General features: G+C 41.7%; 2 protein-coding genes across 2 annotated transcripts; both read right to left on the reverse strand.

Annotated features, from left to right (window-relative positions):
* Positions 1-694: 694 nt before the first annotated feature.
* SMPDL3A (sphingomyelin phosphodiesterase acid like 3A) lies at positions 695-13,738 on the reverse strand. Its single transcript, XM_051614785.1, has 8 exons — positions 13,421-13,738; positions 11,771-11,984; positions 10,116-10,260; positions 7,132-7,228; positions 5,740-5,918; positions 4,398-4,578; positions 2,353-2,477; positions 695-1,207 (listed from the first exon to the last, which is right to left on the reverse strand). The coding sequence occupies exons 1-8, from the start codon at positions 13,524-13,526 to the stop codon at positions 896-898; spliced, it is 1,359 nt and encodes a 452-aa protein (XP_051470745.1). The 5' UTR covers positions 13,527-13,738; the 3' UTR covers positions 695-895.
* A 2,825-nt stretch (positions 13,739-16,563) lies between these two features.
* Positions 16,564-20,157, reverse strand: FABP7 (fatty acid binding protein 7). The gene is made up of 4 exons (XM_051615351.1): positions 20,000-20,157; positions 19,171-19,343; positions 18,409-18,510; positions 16,564-16,918 (listed from the first exon to the last, which is right to left on the reverse strand). Exons 1-4 carry the CDS (start codon positions 20,145-20,147, stop codon positions 16,868-16,870), a joined length of 474 nt encoding a protein of 157 aa, XP_051471311.1. The 5' UTR covers positions 20,148-20,157; the 3' UTR covers positions 16,564-16,867.
* Between the last annotated feature and the right edge of the window lie 1,030 nt (positions 20,158-21,187).

Raw genomic sequence — 21,187 nt, forward strand, 5'->3', positions numbered from 1 at the left:
GCCTTAATATTATCATCTTGTGCACACATTTAACCACAAGAGGAAGTGGTTTGTGCAGTTGTAAATTCATACGTTCTAATCTTCACATTAAGTACTAGACTGCTCTATGAAAAAAAGTAACCTGAGAAACACCATGACAAGTGCATGTTTACCTGTGCTGCACAGAGAATATTTATGCTAATTAGTGACGCTGATCAGTTTAAACCTAATTTATCATCTGCTGCAAAGTCTCATACCAGGGGACTGCTTGATAACAGCACTAATGTACATAGTTTGATCATAAGAAAAAAAAATTAAAAATTTACAGGATGGAGGTTTGTGTTCCATCAAGTCACTTTCATGCTGTTCTTAGAACATGCCCCGAAACAGAGGTAGGTTTAAGGGGTTAAGAAGGAAAAAGAAACTTGGCACAGGGAGATACCTAATACTGCCACTGTATCAACAACATAACTGCACTCCAGTCTCAGCAAATGTGGCTTTTGCAGATTTCAGTTTGCAAATTGTGACAGCAGATGGTTGAAATCTGCCCCCATACAAATCCCATGCCTGAAATGGCATTTGCCTACGTTTACCCACCCTGAGAAAAGAAACTTGGATTCCCAAAGAACTGAGTAACTTCTATTCCCACATTCAAGGATGGCTGTTACAGAGGGTATAGGACACTCGAAACAACAGTGAAGTATCTAGCCACTACTACATAGCCAAGAGACTTTTATTTAGATGTGGAAGAAAAATATGTTTACAAGAAGAAAGATCTAGGGAGATTTATTGCTTTCCTGAAATTCAGAGCAGTCCAACAGGCTCCCCATCAGCATGTCAGGGCTTGAGCAAAAGGATGAGCAGGTTCTTTAAATCACAGGCTAAAGCCAGTATCAGCATAAATTTCACAGAGGCTTCATCTCCATGTTGCTTCCCGATTGATACAATCTGTGTATGAGGAGTAATCCAAATATTGAATTGCACAGATTTGGCAGATCTTGCACCCCTCTTCACAGACAATGGTTTTGTCATAACTCACAATGAAGTTACTGTAATATTTCTCAAATAATGTGCTGTGTGGCATAGACAACTGCTTGGCCATTGCATATAGGCTTTCTGGCTTCAAGTCTTCAATGCCGTAAGCTTTAGTCAGGATGTATTCTAATTTCCAGTTCGATTCATTTTTCTTGTTGGCATCTCTGAGGTCCAAGTAAAACTGCCAAAGATCCTACAGTTAAAAGAAAAAAAAAAAAAAAAAAAAAGGCACGGCTGTATTGCTTTTTTCCCTGCTTCATTAAGTCTCTAGAGTGATACATTGATTAGGAAGCTGTCACTCCTCATTATTCACAACTGAATAGAAGGTCACGTCCCACCCCAAGAGCTGGGCTTAGACCCAAAGCTGGTACTTGCAGTGCAGTAATGGTGGGGGGATGGGGAGGAGAAGAAAAGGAGTCTCAAAAGGCAGCAGGGGCAGTGTTAGAGGTCCTTCCAGTCCAAACAGTAAACCAAACTCCACTGTGTTTGTGCCTGCTTTAGCGATGGGGCAAAGGGCTGAGAACCAGAAGTTTCTTTTCTGCCAACACTGCTTGAAGGGCAGAATGGACAAAAAAAGAACTGTCCAGGGAGAATTTAAGGGAAAGGAAGAAACGGTGATGCAGGAGTGGTATCTTCACAAGAAAGGAGCAGCCTGTATCAGCACAGGTCTCAAGAGAAACCCCAGTCACAGTCAAGCTGCAGGACGCATTGTCACTGACTGAGTGAGGTTGAGATTCTACCCTGAACTACAGAGATAATATCCAAGTCATTCAAAGCCAAAATAATTATATGGGATTGACTTTATCTCCGAAAGCCACATGAGACTACAGAATAGAAGTATTATACTTCTTCCATTCTAAATTTATCTACCATTTCTTATAAAAAGTTATAAACTCTATATAGGAAGGCACATAATTACAAAAGATATCACATGGGTTAAAAGTGCTTTTCTTCATCTGCTTTTCTACAACTTTTAGAAGCATTTCATCGACTACATCTCAAACAACAGCAAACAACATTGTTATGTAAACAAGTCCAGGACTTTTTCACTGTTGCAGAACTCCCTGAAAATAGTTTTAGGGTTCTGCCCAGAAAATTTCAGATTGTCTTTGATTCTAAGTAGTAAGAATATCCATACAGAACAAGTACTGGGTACTCCTGCAGGCACAGGAAAAACTGACCCAAGTTCACTTTCAGATTTCCTTTCCTCTGCCCAGAAAGAAAAATAAGAGTAAGAACCAAAATTCCACCAAGAACCCTAAAACTACAAAGGCTGACATCTCATTGTAATTTTTTATGCTATATTTAAAGTCTTAAACAGTGCTTTACAATACTTACCAGCAAGCTATAATCAAGAAGATCATATTGATACAACCTAACACCAGGGTTATTAGACTCCATTTGCCATACATTCTTCACTGGGGTTACAGCAGGTGCTACAAACAAGGAATTCACTGGCTTTTCTGCAGGAAGAGGGAAGGTGATGAAACAGTTTCCTTTCAAAAACCTGTTTCTCAAACAAATGTTTTTGTAGAGAGCCAACGCAGCAAGAACCAGTGGGATTGGCTTAGGTACACCAGCATTTTTTTTCCTGGATTAGCTCTATCCCTATGAACACTTTCTATAATTCCACTGGATTGACCAAAATCTGTGTTAAATACCACAGTGCCTGTTTCTGTGTTAATTTTGTCTATACTAGAGGCTTCCCACCAGTGCAACTACCTGTTCAAAATGGTCTTGCCTACATGCAAGGTCTCTGTATTTTGTATATTTCTACTGAAGAAATATGAAAAACTTTTAGATGCTGTCTCCATGATACATATTCCACGTTGTTTTATGTGTTGTTTTTTTCTTTATGCATTTATGATGTTATTAGAAACACCTAGGTAACATCACTTGACCCTGACTTCAGTCACCTAGACTAGACCAGAACATACTATGTGAATACTGATCGTTACAGCAACTGAAACATGAGGATGTACACGGGATTTAATTAGACATAATATAAAGGTAAGTATATTGAGAGCTTCTCAGCTGAACAAAAAAGAATCCGCAACTATTCCTTTCTCTGACAACAGCAGTGAAATCACAAGGTTGGTCTCCTCATATGAGCAGAAGCTTTGAAAGCTTGGATATCAGTACATTCTTGTGGAGAAGATAGAACTCTGCTCAGCACACTGGTGTTGGCTACAATATTACATTCATCTTGAACTGTCTGAAATTTTGTTAAAGAGGAAAATGGCATCAATAGAAGACGGCCTAAAACTGCACAGATCAACACAAACTGTATTTAGCTACATGCAATTTCATTGTTTGAATTTTGTCAAAAGATGCAAAATTATTAAAATAATTTCAAAGCAGTTACTTGCACATGCAAACTGCAATGACAAGTTCAGTCTGCAAAACTGGCAGTAGAGGTGATGATTTCATGCACAAATGGGCCAAGGTAAAAAAATGTGTAGGTATAAGACTGCCTTGAATACCATTTTAAAAAAATGTAAAAGTCAGTTATTTCACTAGGGCTGGATTCCTTTTTACTGGAGATTAATTCCATGATAATGCCACATAAAAAGGTAAATTATTTAGAATACTGTTATTCAGCATTTTGGGCATTGCTTTTACAAGTTCATATAAATCAAAGATTAAAAGCCAATTAATATTTGGGTATTCTACATAAACCAAAGCAACGGAACTCTCACTGTTCTATGGTACAGACACATATTTAAGCACTTCAGTTCTTCAGTAAGAGATGTTGAGAGTGCTCCATATGGACATGCCCATGCATAAAACTAGGGGATTTCAAAGCAATAATAAAAAAAAAAATTCAAACCTGGGTCCTTTTCTTGAAGGGAAATTAGCTGATCTAAGAGATGCAACAGGCAGAGAGCCTTTATTTCCCCTGCCTCCTGCTTACCCTTATCTTAATTAACTTTGAAGCAGCAGGGAACTCAGCAGAGAGGCACAGTAATGATGCAGGAAACACAAGAACATAGAGCATGTCTAGGTGGCCTGAGAACATTCCCTCTGACACATTACACAACAGCAACTGGCTAGTATAATTTGCCCGTGTCACTGAGAGAGCAGAGAGGAAAGACTAGAAATTCTTGTCTAGGCATAAGCATTAATTAAAAAAAAAAAAAACAAAGGAAGCTTGGGGAGTCTCTTCTGACTTCAACAAAAAAGACAGTCTGCCTTGCAAGGTTCTCTTTGGAAAAAAAACTGGGACTATGTGAGGCTTGAACTCTTGAAGATAGAAAGCAGTGTTTCCCAATTTCCTTTTTCAATTATTTATTACAAAGGCTGACTGGTAAGAACAGGCAAGAAAGCATTAATTTGCTTTTAATCAGGAAGAAAAAGATGAAGGATTCAACATGCACCATTACCTTCTTCATCCAGGAGGACCATGATACTATCTCTATGTGTATGTCCAAAAAACTGCCCCGCAATAATGCTACTGTATTTGCGAAAAATCATTACCAGTCTCTCATTGTAATATTCCCTGATAGCTGTAGTATTCCTTGCATATGGCAAGTATCCTATGGGTACATGTCCTATTATATATACCTAAGAAATCAGATACAGAAATCACAATTAGCATCTTTATTTGAAACTTACACTTTTAGCTTTAACTCATAAATGGTTACCACAATTTGGTAATAAATGCCATTCTGAAAGTTAAAAATCACAACAGTTTGGTAATACAAAACACAAAGAGTAAGAATATTTAAATTCATAGTAACAAGAAATAAATAGATTCTTTTCTGGTGAATTCAGTATATTCTTTGGATAAAAGTTCCAATTAACCTATGTGTGATTTTATGTCAAAGGAAAATTTAAACAATTATTTTGAATTGAAAAATAAGTTACTATGGCAGGACTTATTATCTGCCATCTTGAGGGAATGGTAAGAAAAACTTATGTTGGAATTTTACAGGGCCTGCATGGTTAGAGAGCCACTAAGAACATGGAAGAACATGGGTTAAAATCCCTCTGAGGTTGAGACACAGTTCCAGCTGCACACACCCTGTAATATGCTGCAGGGTTTTATGAGGAAGGGAAATCTCTCCTTTCTTCTGACTCTAATATAGCTTTCTTAAAATTACAATATCTCAGCAAAATGTAAACATGTTTCAAATTAAACACCTTTTCTGGTCAGATAATGATCCCGTCCCCACATCAATCAATCAAATATAAGCAAAAAATTTATAACCTCACTTTAACACCTGAATATTGTAATCCAATTTATTGTAAGACTCGAATCTGAGCAACCGCTGTAGCTGGCTAAGTTTTACAGCTGACAAACTCCTTTCTATTTTTGATACTTCTAATTACATCAAAATGTAAAAGAAATATGCTAGCTTTTGTCTCATTTTGTGCACATTGTAAAATTGAAGGCTATGAGTAAAAAGAATCAGAAATAAAAGTGAAAGTATTAAGCATTCTCATCCTGGCTTCTACAGTATTTTACATTGTTGGAAACAAAAGGTATTTTACTGTATAACTTGAGAAACTGCATTCAACTATTTATTAATTTTTGTCACATAGTGTGCATATTCAAGGAAGAATTATTAAAAAATGAAATTTTGAGTTTGCAGTAGCTTTGGCAGCATTAATATTTTTCTAGAATCATGTTTATATTTTTTTTGTCTCTACTTCTTACTGCTTTTTTTTTTCTTTTCAAAGTTTAAACATATAATGCTGATGGGTTCTGTTTACAGCCCTTACCTTTTCATTCTTTTGTAAAGAGGTTTCTAGTACTCCCTCCAGCCAGGCAAACTGGTGGGCTGGGTCAGTGATATTCACAGTTACACTGTTGGGGCTGTAATACAAATTTGTGTTCAGACTGATTATCCTGAGTGGTTGAGAGCTACCACTGGATCCAAACAGCTGTGTGTAGAAGCCACCTGTGAAAATAAGACCAAGATCATCTGAAAAATGAAAGGCTTCAAAGCACAACTTTAGAATTAATGTACAGCACTGACAAAATACAACCTTACTCTTTCTAACAAAATAGAGTATGGCATGTCTATTCAAGCCTTATCACAACAGAACGTCTTTATATTTTGGTTTTAGCAACATTCTAGAAGAAGTTGACACTGAATTTTTTATGAATTCTTGCCTTTAATTGTCTTTGTGTTTATTTGACAGTTTTCAGATGCAGTTATCCAACTGCCATACAAGAAGTGCCCTGTAACATTTCTTCCACACTGCAAAATGCAGTAATTGCTAATAAGTCCATTCTTCCTGAAATACTGAAAACATATAGGTTCCTCCATGAAGAACTGTTTGAGTTTAGTAGACCTATACTTTGAAAGTCATGTCACTTCAGACTGGAATATAACGGAAAGTAAAGACCATGTTTTCAATCCAAGCTCCTAAAACTTCCCATGGCATACAAAGTTTCTTCAATAGGTGCAATTTTATAGTTCATGGACTTCAGTGGAGCCATGGTAACAGAACTGTAACAATGCACCTTAACTTAAAGTCTGTCCCTTTGAGTTTTATTTTTCCTATTAAGAGTTTCTGCTTCCACTCTTACCCAGAGTTCTTTCTCACAAATTAAACTTAAAAATCCCTAATGTTTGAGTGGATTGGAAACTGGGTTGAAATTTTCAGTCCTTTGCTAAAAAGAAAAATCTTAATTAGGATATAAATATTATCCCAGTTTAATAAGTTAGACAAAAATATGATCCAATTAATAGTATAATCACCAATAATCACATGCCTATGCAATGTGAAATATTGCATACAGTATCAAAACAGAAACAACATTTCATCAATTTTTACAACCAAACTTAAGTCTTCTTGTGCATCATACACCTTTATCTAAAAAGTGTTACGACGTCTTGAAGGCAATATTTCACATGTGTTGGTACAAAGCCAGTAAGACTGTACGTGTTACAAGAAGCAGTAATTACTGCATCAGAGGAGAATAAACGTACCCTGAAGATATGCATTGCTATTCAAATAGACAAGTAACTTCTTCCAGTATAAGAATTAAAGATAATCCATTGTGTTGATTCACCCTACAAGACTTAGCTAAACAAATGGGACAAATCTACGGAAACATGAGTTCATTAAGCCCTAGCTTTACAATGCATTACTGCTGCGTTTTACCTTTTCTGAAGGTACTGATTGCTTCATCAGTTAGCCAAGGCTTCCAGAAATCTGCTACAGCATTGTAAACTTCACTGGTAGTTACAGGAAGCTGATCCTGTGAGAGAGCAGAACCTGCCTAAGTCTTCGCATTCAGACAAATAGACAAAAACGTCACTGAATTACTCTTCCTGCCCTCTTGCATAACACGCAAGCGCAACGAGTCAGAACCAGGAAGAACTCAAGAAAGGAAAAAAACCAAACTTCTGAACATCCAGTATTGTTGATCAGGAACAAACGCCTGAATTTAGTCAGAACTGATAGTGTGGCCTTGTTAATGCATTGATAAGCTAATGCCAGAAATATTTCAAACCTTAGAAGCACAGTAGAGTGGAAAACCATGCACCTTGCAAAATTAATAAATATATAAACTCAAGAGTCAAAGTCTAAAAATAAAGTCTCTTGGAGAAAAAGCTTGAACATAAGCTTCTTCTTTAGAAGGTGCATTTTTCAAGCAAGTTGGCATTCATAGTAGCTTCCCCAAACTCCACTACGGCCCTCAGAAACAGGCCAGTGAACTTCATAAATATTTCCAAGATATCCTGTAGTTCTAGTAACAAAGCATTTAATACATAAAAAAGCTTTTCAACGTTTTCTCCCACTGGCTCTAATTAGGACTGTAGTACCCTTCAGTCTAAGCCAAGCAATGCCCAAGTGCCATGCCTGGTAAGAGCCATATTCTCATCGATGCCTGACAGGAAGATTCCAGCCTGTCCTTGCCTCTCCTAAAATATCTGCTTGGACTTTTAGTGCTAGAAGAAAAAAAGAGAGGTCAAAAAATAGAAAAAGTACTACAGTGCATGTTTTCTTAAACATGAAATTTGACCTTTCTAAGATCTTTGAAACTAAACCTAATTAGCATCTTAGGGACTAAGTCTGTCTAGAAGTAGTGCAATCAAAAGTCTGTTCAGACATTTGTTGCTTGCAGTGCACAAATACCAGTTATTAAGAAACCTTTGAGCCATATTAGCTTGGCCAGAGCTAACAGTCACTAACAAACACAGCAAAACCTGATCTCAGATAAGAGGCAATGTTATGGACTGGAGGTGGTTTGGAACAAGGCAAGTCAGTGCTCTGTGAACTTGTGGCTTAGACAGCAGTTAGGGAATTTGTTTTAAGCAGGGGCAAGGATATGAAACAAGACCATGCACAAACACTGAAGTCACAACATACAATCTGAAAGGCACCCCAATGCTTGATTAACCTGAGTAGTATTTTTAATAGGCTCTGAAAGAAAAATCACCCAAGACCATTAAATTGTTAGGACAGGTCAGAACAAAATAGAGAGCAGTAACATTTTTGGTGCATGGTGAGCATGCAGCTTTTACACCTGCTCTGGAACAGCTACGCTGTGTAGCTTGCTCCATACCACTCCCAGTCTCCAGGACATTTGCCAAGCATGTCCATATGAAAAACAGAAATGCAGTCAAGAGCAGAAAAAAATCCAACAACCTGAAATGACCCCACAGTGGAGAATTTCTGGTCCTCCACTGATGGTCTTTTTCAAACAGTAACAGGGAAGTATGCCAGTTCTGCACATGGGTGAAGCCTGCCACTACACAGCAAAATACCACAGAAACTCTCCTGGGTGGTTTTGTGCAGAGAAAACTAGAACAGTTATTCCAACCAGCAGCCTGCTTCAAAATACTATTTGCTGCCCACCTGGCCCTTCTGATTGTCTTTTTTCTATCCTCAGATTTTTTTACAAGCAAAACTTGTATTTGTTGGAAATGTCACTAAATTATTTGTCTACAAGGTTGCTGTACGTTTAGGGTTTTTTTCTTCTATTATCAAAAGAGACTGCTGAATGGCAACTATTACAAAATGAAAACAAAATACTGAGTGAGACTTCAGTTAAGGTGTTATTTATCAAAATATGTTACCAGTGGATCTGGTGAACCAACCTGGCCCACTGTCAGTGCATATGACAAGCTGAAGCTGTACTACCAGAGTAAGAACACAAGAGAGTGAAGTCACATCTCGGTTTGTGCACTCCAGGATTGTTTAGCTTGCCTCTCACATTTCCCTTTCCCCTTTCTGAGACAAATCACTAACTCCAGCAATGACACAGGCAATGTTACAATCACCTGTAACACCAACATATACCCTGATAGACATAATGAATAACACAGAAAGCTGGAATAAAAGTCTTGTGTTACTGGATTCCCATTAGGCATTCCAAACAAAATATTTTAGTTGACCTGCTCCACATCCTTTCTGATCCCCTCAGATCCAATGACAGAATCTGCTTCTCAGTCCTGTGTGCTGCCAGATCAACCCACAACATGCTTTAAAGGACACATGAAGCAACTGTTTATTTTTAGCTGTGCCAAGAACAGTATTCATCACAGAACACTGAAAGTAAAAAAGCTGCAATAGAGCACATACCCAGTACATCCAGTACAGTGCCCAATAAGGGGAGAAAAACCATAATTTTTAATAACTGTGGCAAAACTATGAGACATTTCCGTCATTAGTCTGTAAAAAAAATCCAGTTATCTCAGCAGGTTTCCAGTAGGCCTTTCAGTAGGCCTTGAACCTTACCACAGACTCATAGAAGCATCAAGGGTGCAATTTCTGTTAGATTCAGTTATTGTACACACATGTATGACTTACATGACAAGAAAAAATAAGTGTGTATTAACTACAATGAGACCTGGTGGTTCTAAGCCATGAGGAACAATTAGCAGTAAATTTGCATGACCTCAGGTAATGTACAGATTTCACCTGGCACCAATGTTTTCTTGGGTACCTTAACACAGAAAGATGTACTTTTGTTCTTGATTAGAACTTTTTTGTAATTTGGAATGCTAACTGGAGAATTCCAGAATATTCTTTCCAGAATAACAGTTATCCAAATTTAATTCTTATTTTTCATGCCTGCTTTCTAAGGGGTTAAGAACACAGTGAACAAGACACATAAACAAATTTCTAACTTGTTTTACCTGTGGCCAGTAGTCATGATTGCCCAAGGCTGGGAAAACCTGAAGATCTGGAAAGAAATGACGAATTGTAGAACTCATATTACCAATGATGCTAATCACTAACTTTGTGGAGAGTTCTTTTACAGGAACATGAGGAGGGCTATCTCTGAAAAAGGAGAAGGCTTTATTAACAAAGGTTTATTAGTAACATAAGGAAGGGAAAAAAAATCTGCAAACACATCTACATCATTCTCGATGTAGCACTACTATAGACCCTTTAATTAAAAACATAAATTGCCTGAAATGCTCTCTGTAAAGGCTTTAAAAAAAACAAAACAAAAAAAAAAAAAAACCAAAAAAAAACCAAGCAGGCTAATGCTTATCCAGTATTACACATTTATCATAACTAAAAGTCCTTAGAAATTAAATTAATTCAACTTCATTGTTTTGAGCTACTGTACAGTTTGTGTTATGTATCTTGTCACCTGCGTAACCTTATAAATTTATTTTTCCCCTTCTAACAACACCCTGTAGAAAATGAAGTACAATTAGGTAAGTGAAATAAATTAATCATTTGTCTTTACATGCTCATATTTTCTAACACCCTTCCCCCAGCAAAAATAAGGGACAAAATATATATAACCTTTCCAGCAAAAAAGACGTGTCATTGATAAACAAACTAGTTCTCACAAATGCTCAAAAATACTAGTATCTCTGATAAATTATCCACTGTTGTGTTCCACTGAAAAGTAAGTGATTGTTGAATGGAGAATTTTGCTATGCCAGAAGGGTAAATTAATGCTATTTTTTTAATTAATTCCTAGAAGTAACATGGCATGGTACTACCAAACTACTCATAGGCCTCCGTTTCTCACTTCTTTCTCCAGTCCCACTACTAACGCACACAAAAGCCTCACCGGTAACACCTGCGTGTGATAGGAAGTATTATTATGCCCATTTTCTAATGTGGAAGATCTGGCACAGGAAAGGTAAATGTCTTCCTCAACAGGGGACAACACACACCGAAAATACTGCAATGAGGGACTGTGAAACCACACTTCCTTTAGAAGCACATGCAGCTCAGCGATAATAACGACGAAAGAGACAGCATGTAGGTTATTACCCCCCCGAATAGCCTGATCTAGGATTCATACAGGCACTGAACCTGAATTGTAACTTTATACTTTTTTATACATATATATAGGCACACATTGCTGGATTCTAGTTATGTCTTAGAGAACCAAATACAGTTAAAGGGCATTTTCTAAAAAGGGATGTACTTCAGATTTAATGACCTTAAGACCTACAAAATCCAGTACCTCCCGTAATAGTGAATTTCAGTCCGCTATTCCTCTGACCTTTCTTTTTTTCTACTTCCCATTCTCCCTGCACCATACCTATTAACTTACATTAATACAGTCATGTGATAAATGTCCCAATGAACTATGCAACAATATCCAGAAACAATTAGAGAGATTGAAATCTGTTCCTGAGGCCACATATTCTCAGTCTTTCCCTTTATTAGCTATTCGGACAACTAAAGGGACTATTTAAGAGTAGTCTTTGTGAGATACTGAACTCAGATCTGTTGGTGCAAATACAAACTTGTGAATTATTGCGCTATATGGTTATCCAGCTGTTAAAAGCTTTAACTGAAGAGTGACTTGAACACTTACCCTGTCCAAATCATGAATGAAACCTGCTGTTTTGAATCCTTCATGAACGCAAAGGCTGACAAAATAAGTTCATATGGAGAATCACACAAAAAGTCTCCAAAAGGGCCTGGGTCAGAGGCATTGGCTCCTTTGGAAGAAGAACAAACTTTGGTGCGATCAGGGGTAATGTGGTAAGTCGGATCTAAATGTAGGTCAGATACGTGCCAGAACTGCCCTGTTTTCAGAAAACAAAGATTAAAGAAAATGAATTATTTGCATTTGAACTGGATATACATGGGTAATGCCAAGTTTATTCCAGTTTGCCTACTGCTGTTCTCAAGTTTTAAAAAGGAGAATTTAGCAAATTGTTGATTAGCCCACTGATAAGTGTGGGGTGATCTCTGCATTCCTGACAGGGCTCCTTCATGTAATCTGCTTAGAAAAACTGAAAACAGAAGCAGAGGCATAGGTTTAAGCTATTGAGCAGGGGAAAAAAAAGGAAGCTGGTAGGGACTGGAAAATCAGGTCCTTTTCATTAATAGCAATGTGGAAACTGGAGACTAGAGAAGGACTTCTCCACTCCACCTGAAAACAGATGGAGTTGCATTTTAATTATTTTTCCAGATCTTCCCTAGCTGGGAGTTACTATAGAAGATCACAGCCTAGAAAAGAAAGGCAAGAAACAGCATGCATGCAAAAATTTCAAAGCTCTTCTCCCCAGCAGTCACAGTAGCAAAGGGACTGAGCTTCTCACCATAGAGAGGAGTGTCAGCCTTACCTACTCACTACTCTCCAGGCAGACACATTCTCAGCCACGGCTACTTAAGCACTACAAGGAAAAAGGAGCTGAGAAGTATATGAATATGGTGAACAAGATGAATTAAGCTTGTATCAGACTACCAGCCTTTGAGCTTCATGTAAGTAAGAGCAGTTTATTTCTGTCAGTTCCCAGGCACTTGGAAAAGGCACACGTGTATATGTGGTGGTACTTGTGAAACCAGGACAGATATAAATTGATTTTTCCCAAGGTCACATGCTCATCCCGCGGCAGAGCAGGCACCACGTGAATGGACCCTGTGGATTTTTATCTCAGGAAGCGAAGGCCAACACCGATCTTCGAAATGTGCAACACGGTTACTCCTACCAACAGGAGACAGAGAAATGCCCGGACACTGCTGGTCCTGTTTGGTCCGAGGGGTGTACGAGTCACAGGGAATCAAAACCCTATGGGAACCATCCTGGTGCCCTCGCAGAGCGTGCGCGTGTGTGTGCGTGCATGTGTGCGTACACATCAACCCCACTCAACCTCCCCTACCTGAACAGCCATGTTTACTTATCTAGAAATCACCGGAGGCTGCAGCATGCAGCAAGCTGGGGCCGGGGCTAGCCCTGCAGCAGCCCATGTGCGGAGAGGGACGGCGAGGGCCAGGCCGCTGAAGCCCGGGCCTCCCCTCCTGCCGGGGCCCGCGCCGGCAGCAGAGAGGGGCGGGCGGCGCCCCCGGCCCGGCCTCGCTCGGCCGAGGGGACCCCGCAGGCCGCGGCTGCCGGCGGGGCCGCCCGGCCCCTCGCCCGCCTCCCCTGTCCTCCGCCGGCGGCGTCCGCAGCGCCCTGGCCCCGCCGCCGCCCTCCGCGGGGGTGGCCCCGCTCAGCCGCTGCCCCCGGAGGACTCACCCACAGCTGAGCGGGGCTGCGGGCCGGCCGGCGCCGCCTCCAGCGCGGAGCAGAGCAGCGCCAGCCCGAGGGCCCAGCGGGTGGCCTGTGCCCCCCGCCGCTCCATGTTGGCCGTGCCGGGAGCGCCCCGTCCCGCCGACGGCTCCTCATGTGACCGCCTCGGCGCAGAGGAAAGGGGCGAGCCCGGAGCGGCTTGTGCAAGCCCCGGCCCTTCGCTGCCGTCCCGGGGCGGCCGGAAGCTGCCGCCGCGCCCCGCCCGCCCGGGGGCCAAAAGCTGCCCCGGGCTGGGGTCCCCGCCGAGCTCGCTGCCCGGCGGTGCCTGGGTGGGGCGGCAGGGGCAGCTGCCGCCGCCTCAGCCGGCGGGGCCGGGGTGCCCTTCAGGGGATGCTCCCCCGGCTCAGCCCGGAGACGCTGAGAACCTTGTGGGAGCCGGCCTGGGCGCGGGCGCAGCTAAATCCAGGGCATCGGCAGAGGTGAGGCTGCCTCGAAGGAACGTGAGGTGGGAGGGCGGGAGTCTCTTCCCCCGGCTCGGCCGAGGGCCTGTGGCGGCCGGCGGGGCCGTGTCTTCGAGCCCTGGGCTCCCGGCAGGGGCTTAGAGCTCTGCGAAGCGTCTGGGACCCGTGTCTGAGAATCCTTCCCCCCAGGGCCAGCCGTGGCCCCGCCGGTGCGACCGGCCGGCAGAGCTGGGGCGTGGAGCACCAGTGGCAGCCGGGGCTGCTGCAGGGCCGGGCCCCACCGCAGCATCGCAGCTTCCTCGTGGTTGGAAAGGACCTCTAGGATTACTGAGCACAGCCGTCAACAAAAATAATGACAATTAAAATAAAAATAAACCCAACAACAGCAAAACACCTCACACCACCCAAACAAACACCACCTCACCACCCCCACCCAAACCAAAACCAAACCACAACATTGGCCACTAAAGCATGTCCTGAAGTACCCTGCCCGGGCAGCCCCGGGGCACGGCTCAGGAAGCTAATGCTGCCCTGGGCAGGCTGCCTTCTGACGCTGTACGGGAGACTTGAGCATCTTTTGGAAGGAAGTTTTCTTAAAGTATACATGTAAAATGGATCCTGGTTACTTAACGGGCTTTAACATTTAAAAAAAGTTTATGAAACACATAATCAGGTACACCTTTAATACAGCTGAAGGAAAATGCAGTGGCGTAAAGACTAGTCTGTGTTGCTAGGGTTCTGTGGTAGCGGAGCTGTTTGTTACTGAAATCAGAGTAGATTTCAGTGAGGAAGAGTAATTGGTGTCAGTTTTAGGAGCTGACCAGAATAATGATGTCATGGATCCATAGTTGACCCCAAATGCCCTGCTACACACTGTGCTGTCCTGTTCAGATCAGATCTATTTTCCAGGGCTTTGCAAAGCCATTTTACCAGCAGCTGGAAGTCCTCTATGTCAGTATTTTCCTGTTTTTCCACTCCTCTGAGCAGTGCCACAGGCACTTTGCAGGTAGAACTTCTCCATTTTCTCTCCCTTATGTGACATCAATATTGTTTATCTTCAGAATAGCAAAAGGCTTCACCAATAAGCTTATTGGCTTCATGTAGCTTACAGGGCATATGTATACAGGGAAAAGTAACCTTTATTCAAAAGTGACTGTAATGTAAATATTTAACATTCAGGGTTTATTTTTAAGGTGAGTCTTAACAATTTGTCTCTGCATTCTTCTCCTCACATTTAATAAAAAAATATTTTTTTTAATTAATGACCCCTGAAATCACTTGTTATGAAGATGAATGCCAATACTGGGCACCCAAGTCTGTTTTTCCCAGTGAGGAAGGAAAAGTAGCTGCTCTCCCCTTTCTGAGAAGGGTTGCTGGGAAGGACAGTCATGTGGCAAATGCACCCGCAGGCAAACAACCAGCAATGGAGGGGAGACAGATGAAAGCTGTATTAGGTACTGAAGCTGAGGATTAAATGAGTTAATAAAACTGAAGGGCAGCAGATGCTGTTTAAACTTGCACTGTAGCAGCTGAAACAGCCCCAAACAGCAACTGCAGTTTCCCATGCCACTGGAACACCTACTTTTTGTTTCTCTGACAAAAAAAAAAAAAAAAGACAAAAAAAAAAAAAAGAAAAGCTAGCTCCCAGATTTTAAAAACTATCAAAAAATAAAACAAATGTATGGTTCATAATTAAGGACACTTAGTATTCCCCACAAAAGAAAACAGACCCAGATGTTCCTTTCAGGCAGCTTCTTTGTGGAAAAGTAAAGCCAACAAGGTTGAATTTTGTATGTCTTTTGTAGGTGTCATAGTTGTATCTGGACTTTATCAGACGAGTTGAGCTACCCATGTTATCCTAGCTATCCAGGGAAGCAAGATGCCACTTCCCATGATATCATGTAGCAGATCTGAAGGACAGCAGAGTGCAGTATTAGGTCCAGGCAGTTGGGCAGATCACCTGTCCTGTATCACACTCTGCAGCCTAGAGTACAGACCAGCTAAATGCTACAGCTCAGCTCTTCTTTTACCTGGACCATAGCTACACCTCTCTACATGATCTACTGAGTCAGTGTGGTAGAAAACATGGTCTCTTCAAGCAACCTCCTCCATACTGCCAGCAAGCTGTTTCAATTTTCCTAGTAATCTGAAGCGTAAGGCAGTTTTTCAGAGCCTGCTCTTTTAGGGAACATTCTCAGGAAAAAGTTTTTAATTTCTCTCCTTTAAGCAGCATTTTATTTTAAATTGCTCACAGTGCAAGTTATCTCCTGTACATATTAGCTATGGAACTGCAGCTCAGGAAGGGAAAGCTCAGAAGGCTTGTATTACACTGTTTTCCTCCCACTCCTGTGGAGACTGATGAAAGGTAAGCTTTGTACTTGAGGTTCCTGCAGTACCTAGCCAGTTTCAGGTCCTCTCTTTACTGGGAACTTGTTATCCAGTGCATGCTAAGGCTTGAGTGTCTCACTGTTCTCCCTACATATATGAAGTCAGGGACTTGAGATTTCTCCAGCAAAAAGCAGCCACTGAAGTAGAGTGAAGGCAGTTTTTCCTTTCCTGTGTACTCTAATCATAGACATAGGCTACTGCAGCATTGTGTACCACATACTTTTCTGTTAACTCTGAAAAAGTAACTTTTGACAACTCCCTCTGGAATACTGGAACATTAGCCAATTAAATGCAAAAGGATCACAGGCTTAAAAAACTTTTTAATTTCTGTTTGATCTGCATTCCAAAACAATTCAAATATGTCATTTACCGTAAAAAAGAAAGGTGAGCGTTTCAGAAATTTAATGCCAACTTTAACCTGTTTCACTATACAGCACAAGTTTGCCAATTTGATGGCATAAAGTTTTTTTTTTAAAAAACAACACATTCCCAAACTCTTTATTAATCTTTCATGCCAGAAATGTGCATTTTAGCTATGTTCAATTATGGACAGTACATTAATCCACCCAGCAGAAGTAACATCTGGACAGAGGTCAGGTAAGCTCTACGCTTTCTCATAGTGGCGAACAGCAACCACATCACCAAAGGTGAGAGTCTGCAAGTCCAAGGAAAGACAGGCATGTTAGATGCTGGGCCATTTTCTGTAATGACTGAACACATTCAGAAGTCCATGCTACAGCAAGGTTGTTTTACATTATGTAATTTATAGAAAAACAAGTTGGTCTCAAGTATTGGTATCTTAAATTAACAGGAGGCAAACCATCCTGTGAATCCTGTAATAAACCACCTTCTCCTTGCTTCTTTCAAACCCAAGCAGCACATAATGCCTGTCTACAACTAATGTAAGAGACTAGAAATTACTTTTTAATTTCTCATTTTGTGAATGTAATTTCTTAAACACAGCATTGTTTTAATACAGCTTTGATACTTCTTTTCCCAAAGCTGATCACATTGAAAAATATGCAATCTGAAATCGAAGTCCTCTCTATCCCTATTCTATACTTATTATGCAAGGCATACACTTAAGGAGAACCTTCTATTAAAATAAATGCATTCTGTGCACTTATGTTGCAACAACTACCAAGTATTTTAGGTACTGCCATTGTGCAGAACTACACTACAGTGTGTGTGAGCTTTGGAGGCATTTCCTGAAGCAGAGCAGGGCATCTAACCATGTTCAAATTCCAAAAGAAAAAGCTTTCTGTATATGCATGTACATGTTTTCAAAAGCAAAGCATGTATTTTCCCTTGATTTGCCTGTCACTTTGAGTTGCACTGACCATATGATTTAAGGTTTTATTTATTTGGAATTCTCCATCCATACAGATACGTTCTAAAACATTTAGAAAACAAGCTAACTGGTTTTCTCCAGCAGCCAAGTTACAGAGATTTGAATAGCTGAAGCAGTTTTTGAAAGCTACATCTTTGTGCCAAAAATAGGCATGAAAAGCACCACCCTGGACACTACCATGTAGTAACTTACACCATTTATTTACCTCACACTCCTGTTCCTGCAAACTCAGGAAAATACTGTAAATTTAAAACAAGACTTTTCTTCACACAATTGCTGTTTATCACGGTTTTTAAACAAGATGGGAGGTATAAACTTTTTATTATTAAATATAGAAATGCAATATTGCAATTCCTGAAAAGTTTTATTTTCCTAGGGAAAAACTTATTCTATGTAATTAAATATTATTTAGGCATGCATATACAAACCAAGTTTTTAAAGACATCTAAATTGGCACTGGCAACAAACCATTGCCCACATAATTAACAACTTTGTATCTTTTTCAGCTCACCAGGGCTTTATTTTTTTCCTTGGGTATTTACACAAACTCTATAAAGAAGGTATATTCTTTGGGAATCTACAGGCAGACCTCCCTAAAGCCACTAGTGATTTTTTAGTTGTCAGTAAAAGAAGACAAAAATCAAAATAAATATTTGAAAAATCTCTGCTAGCTTCCCTCACCAACTGGTTTAAGGGTTTATGTGTAAGTAACACTATCTGGTTGTAAAGTCTGAGATAAACCTGGAGAGTGTTAAAGGTGTTTGTGAACGGTCAAGTGAGATTTTTATACTTACCATTACCATTTTGCCATCCTTTATTTCTCTCACAAAGTTTGTCTCTTTGCCATCCCACTTCTGTACGTGCACTAGCTTGTCTCCATCCAGGGTCACAACTGACTGTGAGATACCAAGAAACACAAAGGCATTCATTTATTTGAGGCATTTGGGATTCTGTTCACACATTCAGCAGGCACTATTCTATTGAATTCACTTCAATAGATGGATGTGGATCTAGAATGATAAAGTAGTCCCAGCCATTTTAAAACCAAGCTCATGAACGATCCTCATTTTAAGCATAAACTCCATACAATTCTTGTGCTAAAAGGATGAAAAAAAAAGCTGTTTCCTTTGAGTCCCAGTCACAAGAACCAGTGTTTCAGATGTGCTTTGGGATAACATTCATGCTATGCCCCCAAAGATGAAGAGAAGAAGGCATTTCCCCATGTCAGCTGGAAAAAGTTATGCCAAATTATACTTGGATTGAAGGAAAAGTGGTCAGCTAACACAGTTCTTTGCCACAGGAGGGTAGAGAGGGGGCTGGTGACACAACACATTGCTTCAGACAAGACATGGCATTAAGGAGGCAGGCAAGAGGGAACCTTGTTTTTAGTTGTTGGTTGTTTTTTTTTTTCCCCTGACCTTCACAGTGCTACAAGTGGCAGTAGCAGAAGTTACTTTTTTTTCCCTTTGAGCCTTCCAAAGATACAGTCTCAAGGGCAGGGATGGGGGTGGAAGAAGATGAGAAAAGAAGCTACTGCAGCCAGAGAATTAACTTACTTTGCAGTTTCTGTCATCGGGGGTAGTTTCATCAAATTCCTCTCCAAGCTTAAAGCTGATTTCTGTGTTTTTGAAAGTGCTTTGAGTCTTGATCACTACTTTGTCTCCCTCGCTGCTGATAATCACAGTGGGTTTAGTCACATTTCCCACCTGTCGTGTTGCAAACCCCACTCCTAGACCATCAAGGGAAAACAAATCCATCAGACATTCGGTTTTCTATATCTTTTTCACCAGACATCGAAATACAGAAATCTCTTCCCCCGCTCTAGAGCTTTAAGCTATCACAATGAAATCCTGCTTTCTGCTTCTCTTGTGCCCTTATGCCAAAAGTATCACCAGCTGCATCCACATGCCCACGGCAGACGTAGCAGCTCTGTATCCCCCCTACCTCCGAGCACCGGCCCCTGGAACCCGACCGAGCCGCGCCGCCGAACGGGTGGCCACCGCCTCAGCTGCTGGGGATTTATTTCAGCTCCTTACCACTCCAGCATAAGGGTTGCTTTGCTTCTTTCCAGTTTATCTGCAGGCAGCATTTGCCCTTCTTTCATATGCTTTCCCTAACCCAGAGCCGTTTCCCGGAGCAGGGGAGGAGCCTCTCCCCGCCGGACGGCTCCCACCCAAACACACCCCAGCCCCCTCGGCTGAACGACCCTTTATCAAATTAATTCGATGGAAAGACGCACAGCCGCCCGAAACGGCTTTCCCCGCCTCCGCGAATGCCTCACCTACACCTCTGGCAGTGCGTCTGGGGCTTTTTTTATTTTTATTTTCTTTCTAGGATGGTGCAAAATTCCAGCTCTCCTGCACTACTCCTCCCGGCCGTACCTACCCAGCGCCTTCATGTACTCGTCGAAGTTGTGGCTGTCCACCAGCTTCCAGGTGGCGCAGAAAGCCTCGACCATGGCGGCCGGCTGCGAGTACCTAGAGCGATGCTGAGGGGCGACAAGGGGCACCGCAGCTTCCCCAGCGCCCCGCATTTAAAGCCGGCGCCCGGTGGGGGGCCGGGAGGCGGGGGGGCAGCCGCGGTCCGCCCCTGCCGGCCGCGCCCGCAGCCCCGGAACGGCGCCTCCCGCCCCGCCGCGGGAGGGGAGGGGCGCGGGGTCTGCAGGGCATGGCCGCCCCGCGGGCCGGGCACACAGCGGGGTAGCGAGGGGGGAAGGAAGAGGGGCTGCCACGCCTGCGGCTCGGGCCTCTCTCCTCACCGGAGCCGCCCCCGAGGCTCCCACCCTCCGGCCGCGGTGTTGTCCCTGTTAAAGTAACCGGGGCAACAAGAGAAGCGGGCACCAATGTGAAATGCTCTGCTAAATAAAAATATAGGACCTCAGGCTACTACAGAACGCCTGCTCTATAAGGTTTCCCGTCAAGATTTTCGAGCCTGGTTTGGTGTTAGCCAAGCACACATCCCTTTCCCCCACCATCACAGCGCATCTATACCGGTGCTGTCTGAAATCGGCATTTGCTATTGCTTGCTGGAAACAGCATCTTGCCTCCACAACTGGAAGCATTTGGAAACTAAGAATGAAGAAGGAAAAGAGCTTTAAACTGTTTCATCTAATAAGGTTTTTTTTTTTTCTGCTAGAGAGGGAATGGTTTCCTTCTCCTAGTTTGTCTTCGAAATTCATTTGAAGATGCTGGGTAGTCATCTTGTCCCCTGAATGTTTTCCAGAAAGCAGCCTGTCTCTGTGGGACAAGCCACAGTGTCTGTTTTCTGGACCTATGGCTTAGATGGGTTCCAGAGTTGTGAACCTCCTCTCCAATTCTTGTAACAAAATTCATGGACTAAGTGAAAGAGATCTTCTGTGATTTAGGAACAAAAATTTTCTACCTGTTCCAGACATATGAAATACAAATAATTATGTAAAATTCCCTAATATTTTAAAAATGGTTTTTGACTGTCATTTGCATTTATTTCAGGCTCTTGTAGTATGGCACATTACCTAGGCACAGGGCAGGTGTTGCTTTGGATGGGATTTTAATTTAATTTGCCGCTTTTTCACTTGTCTTCAGAAAGTGTCAT

The sequence above is a fragment of the Apus apus genome, chromosome 3 (assembly GCF_020740795.1).
Source record: "Apus apus isolate bApuApu2 chromosome 3, bApuApu2.pri.cur, whole genome shotgun sequence".
Classification (NCBI taxonomy): domain Eukaryota; kingdom Metazoa; phylum Chordata; class Aves; order Apodiformes; family Apodidae; genus Apus; species Apus apus.

What these genes read in the sequence shown, in the direction of transcription:
- SMPDL3A (XM_051614785.1), bottom strand. Translation starts at nt 13,526, where the DNA reads ATGGAGCGGCGGGGGGCACAGGCCACCCGCTGGGCCCTCGGGCTGGCG. An exon ending in GCAGCCCCGCTCAGCTGTGG is followed by an intron (nt 11,985 to 13,420) that starts GTGAGTCCTCCG and finishes TTCTGAAAACAG; the next exon opens with GGCAGTTCTGGCACGTATCT. An exon ending in CTTTACAAAAGAATGAAAAG is followed by an intron (nt 4,579 to 5,739) that starts GTAAGGGCTGTA and finishes CTGATTTCTTAG; the next exon opens with GTATATATAATAGGACATGT.
- FABP7 (XM_051615351.1), bottom strand. Translation starts at nt 20,147, where the DNA reads ATGCGGGGCGCTGGGGAAGCTGCGGTGCCCCTTGTCGCCCCTCAGCAT. An exon ending in CCGATGACAGAAACTGCAAA is followed by an intron (nt 18,511 to 19,170) that starts GTAAGTTAATTC and finishes GGTATCTCACAG; the next exon opens with TCAGTTGTGACCCTGGATGG. An exon ending in AGGATGGCAAAATGGTAATG is followed by an intron (nt 16,919 to 18,408) that starts GTAAGTATAAAA and finishes TTGGACTTGCAG; the next exon opens with ACTCTCACCTTTGGTGATGT.